At 45.9% G+C, this 14087-nt stretch overlaps 1 protein-coding gene across 1 annotated transcript in view; it reads right to left on the minus strand.

Annotated features, from left to right (window-relative positions):
* Positions 1-14087, minus strand: part of SLC16A2 (solute carrier family 16 member 2) — a 132829-nt gene that overhangs the window by 17522 nt on the left and 101220 nt on the right. Inside the window, exon 2 of the mRNA XM_054996454.1 lies at positions 13166-13310. Coding sequence (XP_054852429.1) covers positions 13166-13310 — 145 coding nt within the window. The remainder of the gene's footprint in view (positions 1-13165; positions 13311-14087) is intronic.

Consider the following 14087-nt stretch of genomic DNA (forward strand, 5'->3'; position numbering starts at 1 on the left):
CCACACTTAGAAAGTATATTATGATATCAAGCACCTCCTCATGAGCTAGGGTCTGGGATGTTGTGGCCTTGGCAACACTTCAACACAACTGTTTCATTAATTAATTAGACAGTCTGCTCTCCCCGCAATGCAGGCTCATCGGGCCAGTTATCTTGGGCAAGGAAGCAATCATAAGGGTTAGGTACATCACAGCATGAAGTAGGGTCAGAAAGAGAGAGAGACACAGAGAGAGAGAGAGAGAGAGCACACAAGCTCTCTCTGGCCTTGAGGCCCTCACAGGCCATCCTTGCCTTCCAGCCTTTGATACTCCTATATAAACACACTGTTATTACTCCTGTCCTCTTCTCCGCTCCCACTTGCTGCCTCATATCAAGAGGCCACTTTCCAGCCGCTTCCTTGATGCCCTGCTCAGAGCTGCTGCAGCCAATCGGGGCACAGCATCCAGGAAACCCACAGAGCTGCCGGAATCGGCAGTGCAACACATAGGCAGGCTACCATGTGGCCCCTGAGCTCTGTGTTGTACATTACAATTCCTATATAGATGGTAGCAGGGCTTTTTTTCAGTGGGAACGTGGTGGAACGGAGTTCCGGAACCTCTTGAAAATAGTCACATGGCCGGTGGCCCCGCCCCCTGATCTCCAGACAGAGGGGAGTTTAGATTGCCCTCCGTGCCGCCAAGCAGCACAGAGGGCAATCTCAACTCCCCTCTGTTTGGAGATCAGGGGGCGGGGCCACCAGCCATGTGACCGTTTTCTTTGAGGGCAACCCACTGAGTTCCACCACATCTTTTCCCAGAAAAAAAGCCCTGGATGGTAGATGTCTACCACAAGCATATGTGTATTGCTGAATGTGGTTAATTTTGACTACTGTTATTAATATGATATAATACGTATGATGGTAATATACACATGAAGAGTTTGGGGTTTTCAGTGAGACTGACGTTTCCTGTTATATTTGCCGCTAGCCCTGTTGTGACTGCATGAGATGGTTTCTGTCCAAATAACTCCGTTTCTTTTACTACAACATTTGTGTTTTCTATTTTGAGAGCCAGTTTGGTGTACTGGTTAAGAGCGCGGGACTCTAATCTGGAGAACTGGGGTTGATTCCCCACTCCTCTTGCTTGAAGCCAGCTGGGTGACCTTGGGTCAGCCACAGCTCTCTGAAGCTTGTTCAGCCCCACCCACCTCACAGGGTGATTGTTGTGGGGGTAATAATAACACACTTAGTAAACTGCTCTGAGTGGTCATTAAGTTGTCCTGAAGGGCAGTATATAAATCGTATGTTATTATTATTAAGAGTCAGTTTGGTGTAGTGGTTAAGAGCAACAGGACTCTAATCTGGAGAGCCGGGTTCGATTCCCCACTCCTCCACTTGTAGCCAGCTGGGCGACTTTGGGTCAGCCACAACTTCTTGGAGCTCATTCAGTCTCACCCACCTCACAGGGTGTTTTGTTGTGGGGATAAGAAAGAACTCAGTTTTGATTCCCTCGGTATAATCACGCTCTTTGGCTGCATATTGTCTGAAAACGGAAGTGAACTGATTCCAAAGATGCTGTTTAATTCGTTGCCTGCCCGTGAGGTCTAGTTTTCTGCCCCTTGTACCTGTATGGGGAGAGTTAGGGTTCCTGCCTGCTTTTGTCAATGCTTGATCAGACAATTACCAAGTTCTTAGAAGAATGCGTAAAAAAGAATGAGGGCTCTTGTTCCTGGTCCCTGAGCGTGTCTTCTAAAGGCTGAGACCATCAGTAGTCTTGATGATGGCTTAAGGCCGTCAATCTTTGGTAGCATGCACTCTAGCACTGGGAGCACTGCCAGACTGAACATGCTGATAAACATCCTCAGATGTTTTAGGAAGTGGTTGTTGCGTTGGCACCTCTAGCAACTGTGCCAGTCGTTTGATGAGATCCCTGTCGGGACAATACAAATTAGCCGTGTGCTTCTACAGATAAGCTCTGAGGCAACTCTTGAAGGCACTTTGGGGCTAGCAATTCCTGTATCAAGCCCGATGGGTTCCAACAACTGCACTGGCATGTGGTTAACAACAGCCAACTCTTAAGAGGGTAGGTTGCCAGGGAACCTTCTTCATCCAAGAAGGGGCAGGAAATAACAGTTGGGTTGAAAGGGGGTGAAACTTTAACTAGGCTTTTTGTTCTTTCCAGTTAAGTGGCAGAGATGCCCGTCCAGGCTTCAGGCCTTTCTTCCCCAGGTTCTTCTAGAACAGTCAGTTTTAGTCAGTCTCAAACTTAAGCATCAGTTTTAACAGTTCAACTTTTCTGTTCCAACTGCCACAGTCCTCCACAGCTCTCATGCCTCTGCTCCTGGCTACAGTTGTCCTCTTTCTCTTTTCCTTCTCTCTCTCCTACCCCTTCCCTCGGGAAATAGGCAACTGTGTCTTAGACCTGTCAAATGGAATAGCTAACTGGAAGAGCCTTGGTCCCCTGCAACTCGCTCCACTGAAGGGCCTCTTGTCTATCAGAACAGGAAGGTTCAGACGGGTTCAAGTCTTCAACTGATTAAGTTGGATTGGAGGTTTACCTTATGTATAGGTAGATGTTGTTGCCAGATCTCTCTGAATGTGGGGCATAGTTGACAGTGATGCACCCACTGATAGTAAGCTGGGGGTTTGGATGGGGATCTATACCACAGAGAATGATATGGTAGGGGCTGAGGGCATCCGGGCAGGTGCAGGCATTGGTGGAAAAGTGTACATTGAAAAGGTTGCAGTGTAGAGGAGACAGGGCCCATGACAGAAGTGCCGGCTGGATGTGCTTCAGTAGGTAAAAGTCAGATAGACACGGGGGGGGGGGGGAAGCGGAATTGACACATAACTGTGATAGGAAAACATGGCATTCATATGACACGAACTGTGATAGGAAAACACGGCATTCATATGACACGAACTGTGACATGAACACATGAATCAGACCTTCGGTCCATCCAAGTCAGTATTGTCTACTCAGACTGGCAGCAGCTTCCCAGGACCCCAAGTGCAGGACTTCCATGTCACTTACAACTTGAGCTTTAACTGGAGATGCCAGGATTGAACATGCCAAGGAGGTGCACGCACATCCCCTCCACAATCAATTATGAAGTATGTGTGGAGGGGTATTTGTAGTGTATTGCATATTGTAGTTGTGTTGCCTGCAATGGGATCTAGATAATCACTGTCACCATGCCAGGAGTCCGGGGGGGGGGGGGGGAGAGAATTGTAGTATCTAAACAAGTTCCCACTGTTGGGTTTGGTGGCTGATTTGGTGAGCAGAATCTTACCGGATATCTAAAGCTTCATGGGAATTAAATAGAGGGACACGTCGAGAAAGGTGTGGAGTCTTATTTTACTTGCCCATCTGAGAACCATGTGGCCTAAGATGCAATGCTGCGTTGTGAGGAGGTTTCCAGGCTCCTTCCCCGGAAGTATATTCCAGAACCAGCTTGCATCCGTACCGGCAGTGTGGTTTGTTTCAGTATCAAGGCAAGTCACGGTGTCAGTACTAGGCTGGGTGGCACAAATAGTGTTGAAACGAAGAGGATCAAGGCCGCTGCAACTTCTGGAGACTCCTCAGGTCCAGCGTTCTTATTCCCTGTCCTCCTTTCCTTGCCTAATTTGACTCTTGCACATTCTGGCTCACTAGAATCAGTGCAACAACTACTGGGCTTTAATTATTATCAGGATGGGGGCTCTGTACGGGTGGGTGGCTTTTCTGTTCTGACAGCTGCAGTTCAGAATGGAAATACAGAAGTGAATTCCAAGCCTTGCCCTCCAGGGGCTGAGGACGGCAACAGCTATGCAGACTCTAAGGCAACTGGATCTGTGGGGCAGGACGAGCCACTGTCATGGTTCTTATTTGTTTCATATGAAGCAGGGCTCTAAGACTAGAGATGTGGCTCATTTGAGCTTGCCTGGCGAACTTTGAGGAATGAAGTTCCCTCAGAAGCAAAGGCGGAAGTGGCAGATGTTGGAGACATTAAGTTTCCCCTTCCAATCAGAGGATTTTTAAAGACTGGGCTGTATAACATATTAAGTTTGCATGGTTAGTTTGTCAGTGGGAGATGTGGTTGTACAGTGTGATTGTGTGAGTAGCTGAAAATGTTTCTTAGTTATGATATGCTAAGCTATTTTTTCTTAACAGGGAACCAGTGCTTAAGAGCAGCAGGACTCTAATCCGGCGACCTGGGTTTGATTCCCCACTCCTCCGCTTGAAGCCAGCTGGGTGACCTTGGGTCAGCCACAGCTCTTCCAGAGCTCTCTCAGCCCCGCCCACCTCACAGGGTGATTGTCGTGAGGATAATAGCAACACACTTTGTAAACCAGTCAGAGTGGGCTTCAAGTTGTCTTTAAGGGCAGTATATAAATTGAATGTTGTTGTTGTTGTTGTTGTTGTTGTTGGTTAACAATGTATAGACTTGGTTCAGTGATGGGAAAAGTCTGTGGGCTCCAGAGGGCAAAGCTGACTGGCTAATGCTGATAGCAGGGGAAGTTAGTGGGAGCTGTTTGGGGGAGGGGTAATGGAGTTCACAGTGGCCTTCTGGGGAGGAGTGAAAAGAATCTGAGGGAAAGAAAGGGGAGAAGTTTTTCTTTATCAGTCTCCTCAGACAGTCCTTTTGTTGTTTTATTATAATTTTGTACAGAATAAATACTGGCTTGGGTTTTCCTGAATTGGCCCCTCTAATTTATTATTATAGCATATGTGGAATGGCAAAAGAAAAAGAATGGGGTGAAGACCACTTACATACCCTCAAAGACCATTTAGCACTCTACTAGTATACAGCTTGATTGTAATTTAAATTCATGGGGCTTTTTGGTTGAAGTCACTGGTAGCAGCATTGTTGAGATCTTAAAAAGGACAAGGAAACAACAACATATTGGGTTGTTCACCATAAATGGTGGTCGTGTGAGGAACTGGAAATAGAAATAAAAGAGGAGAGGGGCAAAGAAACTCTTAAGTGTCACAGGATGCTTTCCCATTATGGTTGCCAGTTCCCCAGTGGGGGTGGAGATCCAGCCTCCATCCCCAACTCTACTCACCTGGCCAGTGGAAGGGAAAGGCAGGGGAACGGACCTCCCCGGGCACGCTCCTGGCGTAGTGTGATGGCATCATTCCCAGGAGTGACATCATTGCGCAAGCACCGGGAGTCCTCCTGCGCTTCATGCTGGGCTGATTTGGGCCCCAGATGGGCCAGTCCTTTAAGAATCAGCCCAGTGTGAAGCTCAGGAGTGCTCCTGGGGCCTGTGCAATGACGGCACTCCTGGAAATGACTTTGTTGCACCGTACCTGGAGCACGTGTGCCCTTTGTGCACGCAAGAACATTCAGAAGGTGACTGCTGGGGCCCCCCTCCAACTGGGAGAGTAAGGGGGCCTGACAGTCCAATTTCCCATAGGCCTACAACATATTAGGGGAAATGGAGGGGGGGAGGGGGATAATGAGAAAGAAAGGACCGGCATGTTTTTTACTGTTTTTTTAGGACACGGGTGAAAGGAGGATGAAGGCTGAAGAAGCTACTGTGAAGAAGAGGGGAAAGAACAGAAAATTCTTAGGAGAACAGTTGAACAGTCACAAGAGAACAAAGCAAGACAATGCTTGCCTCGAGGCATGTACAGTTCGAAAGTATGTCCCCTCCACTCCACTGCAAGAACAGGTTTTGATCACCAGCTTTTGGATAAGAACTCCAGCACTCTCTGAGTTGCCTTCTGCCTTGGCAAAGAACCCACAGGACTACATTTCCCAAGGTGCTTTGTACCTGGCAACTGTAGTATTTTTCTAAGGAGGGGGAGAGAGAGAGAGAGAGAGAGAGAGAATGGGGACTGTTGCAACAATTGTGGGAAAGCAAAAGAATGGTCTGTTTATACTTGTTCACCCCTGCCCCCTCCCTCGAGCTTTTCTGAGTGCTTACAAAGGAATTTTGCAAAATGTGAAAGTTAGTGGAGTTTGTCAATCACCAGCTGAGACCTAAAACTAATGGGACTTAACATAGGGTTGCTGTTCTGTTGGTGGGGGTGGGGGATTCTCCGCTCCCAACCTCCACACCCCACCATTCACCTGGCCGGCAGGGGGAACTGTGGGGGAACAGACCTCCTGGGTGCGCTCCCAGCTCTTTGCATGGGGTGATTTGGGCCCCGAAACAGGCTTGTTTCCAGCCCAAATCAGCCCTGTATGACACATGTGCACAAAGCGCACATGCAAAGGAAACAGCAGAGGTGGGTGCCAGGTCTCTCCCCTCCCCACCTCGCTGGCTGGGTAAGGGGGCCTGGCAACCCCAACTTAACATGAAATCTGAATTATATACAAACCAACTTACTTAAGTCTACTGTTACACAGAGTCATATCGGGGCCTAATACTGGTTGGACTGTGCCTACAGATCTTATTTCACTGGGAGAGATCTACCTATAAGTAGCACTTATTTTTAAAAGCCAGAATCAGTACATAATATACGGCCTTATTAATAATGATCCGCATCATTTTCCAGAAAGCCCTTGACTTGAAAATTATGAATCCAGCCTGTAATTTTAAATCTGGCGAGAAGAATCAGAGCTTATAAAGTGTTGAAAGCAGAGACAAAAGCTGGATACCAGGCCGCCCAAAATTTGCTCAAAACAGCCTTATTCGTAATGTGCCAGCAGAGAAAGCTGTTGAAAATGTAATGTGCAATCCACAGCAGGGGAAACCCATGGGCGTTCTGAAGCCTTAAAAATAAACAGAATTAAAATTTTGTGTTTTGGTTGGAATGGCATATTGCAGAGGTGGCTGGGGGTGGGGTGGGATTTGGATGGGGAAAATGTATTTTTCTCCAAAATCCATTTAAAGTTCTGATTTTTTCCCCTAGCTGTACTCCCCATAGCCAAAGACAGGGCAAATCCATACGTCCCAGCGTGTCCCAGTGTCATGGTAAATGTTTGCTAAACTTCTGGAAGCATAGCGTCTTTCTGGCGCGATTTCTTACTCATCAACGAGTCAGAAATTGCGCTAGAAAGACGCTATACGTCTGGAAGTTTAGTGAACGTTTACCATGACGCCAGGACACGTGGATTCAGCCAGTCTGTGATTCCATGTTGGCTTACAAAGAGAATATGGCCCTTCCATGCCAAAAACCAGAATTTTAAAAAGCCGAGTAGTCGTTAACAACTTTTGTTTTGAACATATCTTACTTCAAAGCTGAAGGCCTCAAAAGGTGACCTCGAATGAAACATAAAGAACAAATTTGTTTGAAGCTCTCCACATTATTTCAGCAAAACTAGTCCAGAGTATATAGTTTAAAAACCATGACTATGAGTTCATGTTTATTTATTTATTTATTTATTTGCAAAATTTATACCTTATCTTTCTGCCTTTATCAGGGCCGCTAATCAGCTAAAAGATTAAAAACATCCACAACAAAAAGATGTCTTAAAAACCATTAAAACCAAACAAAAACACATCATTAAAACAATTAAAACCAAAGCTAAAATATACACCCAAAACCATAAAAACAGAAAGTAACACATACAGCAGGAAGAAGGGTTCACTGGAGGAACACCAGATGAAACAAAAGAAGTCTTTACCCACTTGCAGAAGACGGTTAAGCGAAGGGGACGGACAAATCTCCCTAGGGAGAGAGTTCCGGAGTTTTGGTGTCACAACTGAGAAGGGCGTCTCTCAGTCGCCACCACCTGCTTAATCTCAGAAGGTGGGAGCACCTGAAACAGGGCCTCCAGAGATGACTGCAGTTGTCAGGTAGGTTTGTGAATAGCCTGATAAAAAGTGGTCAGGGCTGCAGCCCAGTAAAAACTTCACCAATCAGGGAGAACTTGGCAAAAGATGCTGCTTGAAGCTGCTGCCCCTCTAAACAACCCCATCCCCAACTCCACTGCCCAGAACAACTAACGTGCTTCCTTTCTTTCAGCTCCCCTAGGAGTGATCTGAACACAGTGGGGCAAGCTGCACGCAGCCAATGGGGCTTCTTGAACTTTTGCAAGAGGAATCTTGCAACATTTCATAAAGTCCTTTTGGGCGCACATGCACACCGCTTGCTGTGCTGTATTTCAAAATGCCTGGGGAAGTAAGGAGCATTAACTGTTCCAGTGTGTGTGTGTGTGGGGAGGGACAAAAGAGACGTTGATAGTGGTGAGGCTGGGCGAAGGGAGAAGCAGTCGCTTTCCCCCCATCTACCACCTAAGGACACAATTGCCTCATTACAGAGTGAGCTCTGTACACACTTCTGTGTCCCCAGTAGACAGAGCCTGTTGAGGTGGTGTCATTATGAAAAAATCTCTCTTTCCAAGGATAAATTTTCCCCACAAGGACAAAGCATCCACAGAACTGGCTGCCTTTGAGTGAAATGTGCATTTTTAAATCCTGCCTACATTCTCGAGAAGAAGATCTGGAAAGTTCTAAAGTCAGCAAAGGGGGAATTGAGAGCAAGAAACAGGGAACGTGACTGCGAAGGCCTCCACCAAAGCCCTGCTGACTCATTGCTCAAACATCAAGTGAATTAGCCAGGGGCCGATCTTCATTCTTGGGGCCCTGAAGCTTGAACTGTTATAGGGGCCCCTTTGCATCCAGCAACAATAGGGCAACATCCAGCAAGGACCTCCAGGCCCAAATTGCAGAGAACAGGGTGGTGGGGTGGAGCCCTTAAAATGGGCCATACAGTGAGCTGCTTCCCACCAGCAACAAGGTCTGGGTAACCACTAGGGTTGCCAGCCTCCTGGTGGTGGCTGGAGATCTCTGGAATTACAACTGATCTCCTGGCCACAGAGATCAGTTCCCCTGCAGAAAATGGGTGCTTTGGAGGGTAGACTCTATGGCATTATACCCCATTGAGGCCCCTCCCCTCCCCAAACCCCACTCTTTCCAGGCTCCACCCCCAAAATCTCCAGGAATTTCCCAACCTGGACCTGACAACCTTAGTAGCCACTAGTATCTTCTTCAGTGGGGTTGTTCCACCGCACATCACCACAAATTTTTAAAAGTTTAACCACTACATCTCAGATTTTGATTAAAATAGCTATACTGGATTATCTCACATGTCACAGTCACTTGTGTGAATAAAAAGTTCTTAGGCTATGCCTTATAGTTTCTGGGTTATGGGGGATGAAAATTAGGGAAATGCATGATGCATCCTAGAATGATAAAATAAAACATAGCAAAGAACACAGTTAATATAATTTTTTATTTTAGATACCTATGAGAATACATACTACATGAAGCACATTTTACAAAATACTTTTTTCCTTTTTTTCTAGCAACATATTCATATACATGTGAATATGAATGTACTACTCTGAGCCCCGTGGTGCAGAGTGATAAGCGGCAGTACTGCAGCCTAAGTTCTGTTCACAACCTGAGTTCGATCCTGGCCGAAGCCGGGTTCAGGTAGCCAGCTCAAGGTTGACTCGGCCTTCCATCCTTCTGAGGGTGGTAAAATGAGCACCCAGTTTCCTGGGGGTAAAGTGTAGATGACTGGGGAAGGCAATGGGAAACCACCCCAGAACAAAAAGTCTGCCAAGAAAACGTCATGATGCAACGTCCCCCCATGGGTCCGTAATGACTCGGTGCTTGCACCTTTACCTTTTATTCACATACAGTTTTGTCATATGAGAGCTTCTCTGTAATGTCATTTTCTAGAGAAAATATGCATAAAGAATTTAAGTGTTCTTCAGTCATGGCAGATCAAAATGTGATCATTATAAAGGAAAGCTTTGAGAAATTCCTTTCTGCTTCACAGCTTGTGATAGGCATTGTTAAGTACAGCTTAAGCGCAATAGTAATATTAAGGAGCACTTCAATCATATGTTGCTCACAAATAAGCTGAAGAACTTCTGCACATTAATAATAACAGTCGATTTATATACCGCCCTTCAGGACAACTTAATGCCCACTCAGAGCGCTTTACAAAGTATGTCATGATTATCCTCACAACAATAATCACCCTGTGAGGTGGGTGGGGCTGAGAAAGCTCCAGAGAACTGTGACTAGCCCATTGCATTTTAGATGGCGTGTTTTCTTCCGTGTTCTGGGATTTCCTAAGGTGTAAATATTCTTTGAACTGATAACACTCATTTACTAATTTGTGGTCAATATCATCTTTGTAATGCGATAAGTTTAATATTGTTTTCATCAATTTCAGAATTTTTCACCAATTCTGAGAGGAACTTGAACCTTTTAGCAATCTGCTCAGATGGGTCAATCCTCTTGCCTAACTGGATTACCAAGTAGTCATAGAGTGGATTTAGAACTTCTATCCTAAATTTGTCAGTTCCTTTTAAAGAAGCCCTGCCACTTGTTCCATCTGAAAATTTCTTTGTAATAATGCATTTGGAAGCATCAGAATAACTTGTAGTAATATCTTCACACAAACCTTTTGCTTCTGATTAATAATGTGCAATCCAGTCAGCTGAATTTTCTGAGTTCTTTAACAAATGAAAGTAAAGATAATAGCAGAAGATAACCTTCAAATACTTCAAAACCAGGGGGTTGGATTTTCTTGCTTGTTTTGTTGAAACGCTCAAGAACAGTTCAAAGAACGCTCAAACAGTTATAATAGTATATTCCAACTTTACCAACTTGTGGTATAAATCTTTGTATCTTGTTTACATTCAGGCTTCTCTTCTAAGTCTTCAAAATATGTTTGAGAGTTTGTAAAATACCTGTATATCCATTTTTAATTGCCCAGACTGCTTCATATTGTGCAGACCATCTAGTTACATGGTTGTTGTGGGCTTTCCGGGCTGTATTGCCGTGGTCTTGGCATTGTAGTTCCTGACGTTTCGCCAGCAGCTGTGGCTGGCATCGTCAGAGGTGTAGCACCAAAAGACAGAGATCTCTCAGTGTCACAGTCAACAATACATCTAGTTACACTTCAAATCTCTAGGGAAAAATCTAGATTGCCCTGTGTGTTTAAAATTCCCCATCTTCGTGGAGATCCAGAAAAGAAAATATATAGCTCCTGCAAAATGCCAAAACAGTCAACAACTTCAGGCACAGCAGACACTGCCTTTACTCCAACAAGGTTGAATGAATGGGCTGCACATGGAACATGGTCTGCATACCTGTTAATGTTTCTAAAGAGTTCTTGCAGCCCTTTGTCTGAGCCCTTCATGTTAGATACATTACCGTAGAAATCCTTGTTCAGTCCAGTTGCTTCATAGCAAGAGAGCTAGTTTGGTGTAGTGGTTAAGAGAGTGGGACTCTAATCTGGAGAACCGGGTTGGATTCCTCACTCCTCCACTTGAAGCCAGCTGGGTGACCTTGGGTCAGTCACAGCTTCTAGGAGCTCTCTCAGCCCCATCCACCTCACAGGGTGTTTTGTTGTACAGTATTTTGTAAACTGCTCTAAGCGGGTGTTAAGTCATCCTGAAGGGTAGTATATAAATCGAATGTTGTTATTATTATTATTAAGGTTCTTTAGGATATTAATACAGAATCATAGAATCATAGAGTTGGAAGGGGCCATACCGACCATCTAGTCCGACCCCCTGCCCAGTGCAGGATCAGCCTAAAGTATCTCTGACAAGTATTCATCCAGCCTCTTCTTGAAAACTGCCAGTGAAGGGGAGCTCACCACCTCCCTAGGCAGCTGATTCCACTTTTGAACTACTCTGACCGTGAAAAAGTTTTTCCTAATATCCAGTCGGTACCTTTGTGCATGTAGTTTTAGCCCATTGCTTCGCGTCCTACCCTCTGCTGCCAACTGGAACAGCTCCTTGCCCTCCTCCAAATGACAGCCTTTCAAATATTTAAAGAGAGCAAACATGTCCCCCCTCAACCTCCTCTTCTCCAAACTAAACATTCCCAAGGCCCTCAGCCTTTCTTCGTAGGGCTCAGTCTCCAGACCCCTGATCATTCTTGTCACTCTCCTCTGCACCCTCTCGATTTTGGCCACATCCTTTTTGAAGTGAGGCCTCCAGAACTGCACGCAATACTCCAGGTGTGGCCTGACCAAGGCAGTATAGAGAGGGGCTATCATCTCCTGCGATTTCGATGCAATGGTCCTTTTGATACAACCCAAGACTGAGTTTGCCTTTTTTGCTACCGCATCACACTGACTGCTCATATTTAGTTTACAGTCCACTCTTACCCCAATATCTCTTTTGCATACACACATATCTTCAGCATCCACAAATATGCACAGTACAAAAAGTCTAAACATATAAGTAATACAGATATTGTAAGTCCAGCTTAACGCTCACAATACTGGAACAGCAGGTGAGATTTCCAGGCTGTACCTGGGAGGTTGCAGTTCTTCTCACTTGAATCCTGAATCCCATTTCACCTTTGTTTTAACAGATCTCTAATAATTTCACAGGTTACCAACATTTACCTGCAATAATCCAAAACAAGCCTGTGCAGGACTTTCCCCATCCTTATGGTCAGGGCTTTTTTCTGGGAAAAGTAGTGGTGGAACTCAGGACCACACAATGATGTCACTTTAGATCAGCTGGAACAAGGGAGGAGTTTTTTAAAGTTTAAATCGCCCTTGGCAAAAATGGTCACATGGCCGGTGGCCCCGCCCCCTGATCTCCAGACAGAGGGGAGTTTAGATTGCCCTCCGCTCAGCGGCACGGAGGGTAATCTCAACTCCCCTCTGTCTGGAGATCAGGGGGCGGGGCCACCAGCCATGGGAACATTTTCAAGAGGTGCTGGAACTCCGTTCCACCGCGTTCCCCCTGAAAAAAAGCCCTGCTTATGATACTGTTGCTTCTTCCTGGGCCAGGATGAACTGCTAGGCTGCTGGGAACAACGAGCCCACTTTAAGGGAAGCTACAACACTGGGCATGCTCCTTTCTAAGGTCAGTATTAAGTACTTCAACCCACTGGCTTATGATTCTATCACTAAAATAGCCTTATTTTAATAACAAATTTTTAAAAAATCCATTAATTTTTGTTGAAAAATTCACTTATTAAAAAAAATTTGCTTCAGGGGCCCTCTGGGATTAGGGGCCCTGAAGCTGAAGCTTCATTAGTTTCACAATAGGAAAGAGTCCAGTAGCATCTTTAAGACTAACCAACTTTACTGTAGTATAAGCTTTTGAGACCCACAGCTCTCTTCATCAGATGCAGTAGATCTGCTAAAATCCAGTAGATCTGCCTCTGGACTTAGCAGTAGAAAGTCAGACATGTTCTGAGAGGAATAAAAGAAGCTGGGGGGGAAGCAACCGGCCCATAAAAGTCACTACCCAAGCCTTACTTTGTGAAGGAGCTGGAGAAGAGTCCAATGAATGCAATCGCTGCTCCTGAGGCAGCCGTTGTCCTGCAGCCGATCCGGTCAGTGAAGATGCTCACAATGGGAGAGCAGAAGAAGATCATGCCCATCCCCAAGGATCCAACCCAGGCTGTAGGTAGAACACAAGGAGAAGAGATTCAGCCTCGGAAGGGTCAGCTGAGCACCAGAAAGGAACAAGCCGAGCTAAACCTGAGCGAGTGTTCTAAAGGAGAGGCAAGCCCAGGTCTGTGCTAGACAGCCTGGCCAATAACCCAAGGAGGAGGACTCCCTCCCCTTCCCCCCCACCAGGGCCATCCCCTCAGTAACTGGACCCTTTGCAGCTGTGGCTCTTTCCTGCTCATCCCCATGGAGGACCACCCCCCATCTCATCTGCTGAGCAGCACAGCCAGAGACCCGTTCACAAAACACCTCGCCTAGTAAAGGAAAAGGTCAGCTCTTCTAGATGGGGAATAAATGTAGGTCATAACACACCACCTCCCTGCCTGCAAGGACAAAAGTGTCCCTTAAAGACAAGCCAGTGTCACTGCACTGACTTGAGATCAGCGACCCATACAGGGTTTGAGTCTTGACTAGGTTCACTGGAAGGAAAGCTGGAAGTTCCAGGGTGAGGCAAGGGGGAGCTGCTCAACAGGGCAGACAACTGGACTGTCAAGGGGAGCGCACAAGAGATTTATCTTCTCCTGCTGAACAGAAAAATTTCAGGAATGGATACAGGTTACCTAACTGATGTCAGGGCCTGAGTCACAGATGTAATTATAGGAATCTAACTTTCAAAGTACCAGGCAGAAAGAAGTTTAGTAGCAGCATCCTTTATCTTACTAGGAACCTACAATGACCGCCTACAGCCTGATTCATACATGCACGTTCATTGCAATATCAAAGATGC

The sequence above is a fragment of the Eublepharis macularius genome, chromosome 13, assembly GCF_028583425.1.
Source record: "Eublepharis macularius isolate TG4126 chromosome 13, MPM_Emac_v1.0, whole genome shotgun sequence".
Lineage (NCBI taxonomy): Eukaryota > Metazoa > Chordata > Lepidosauria > Squamata > Eublepharidae > Eublepharis > Eublepharis macularius.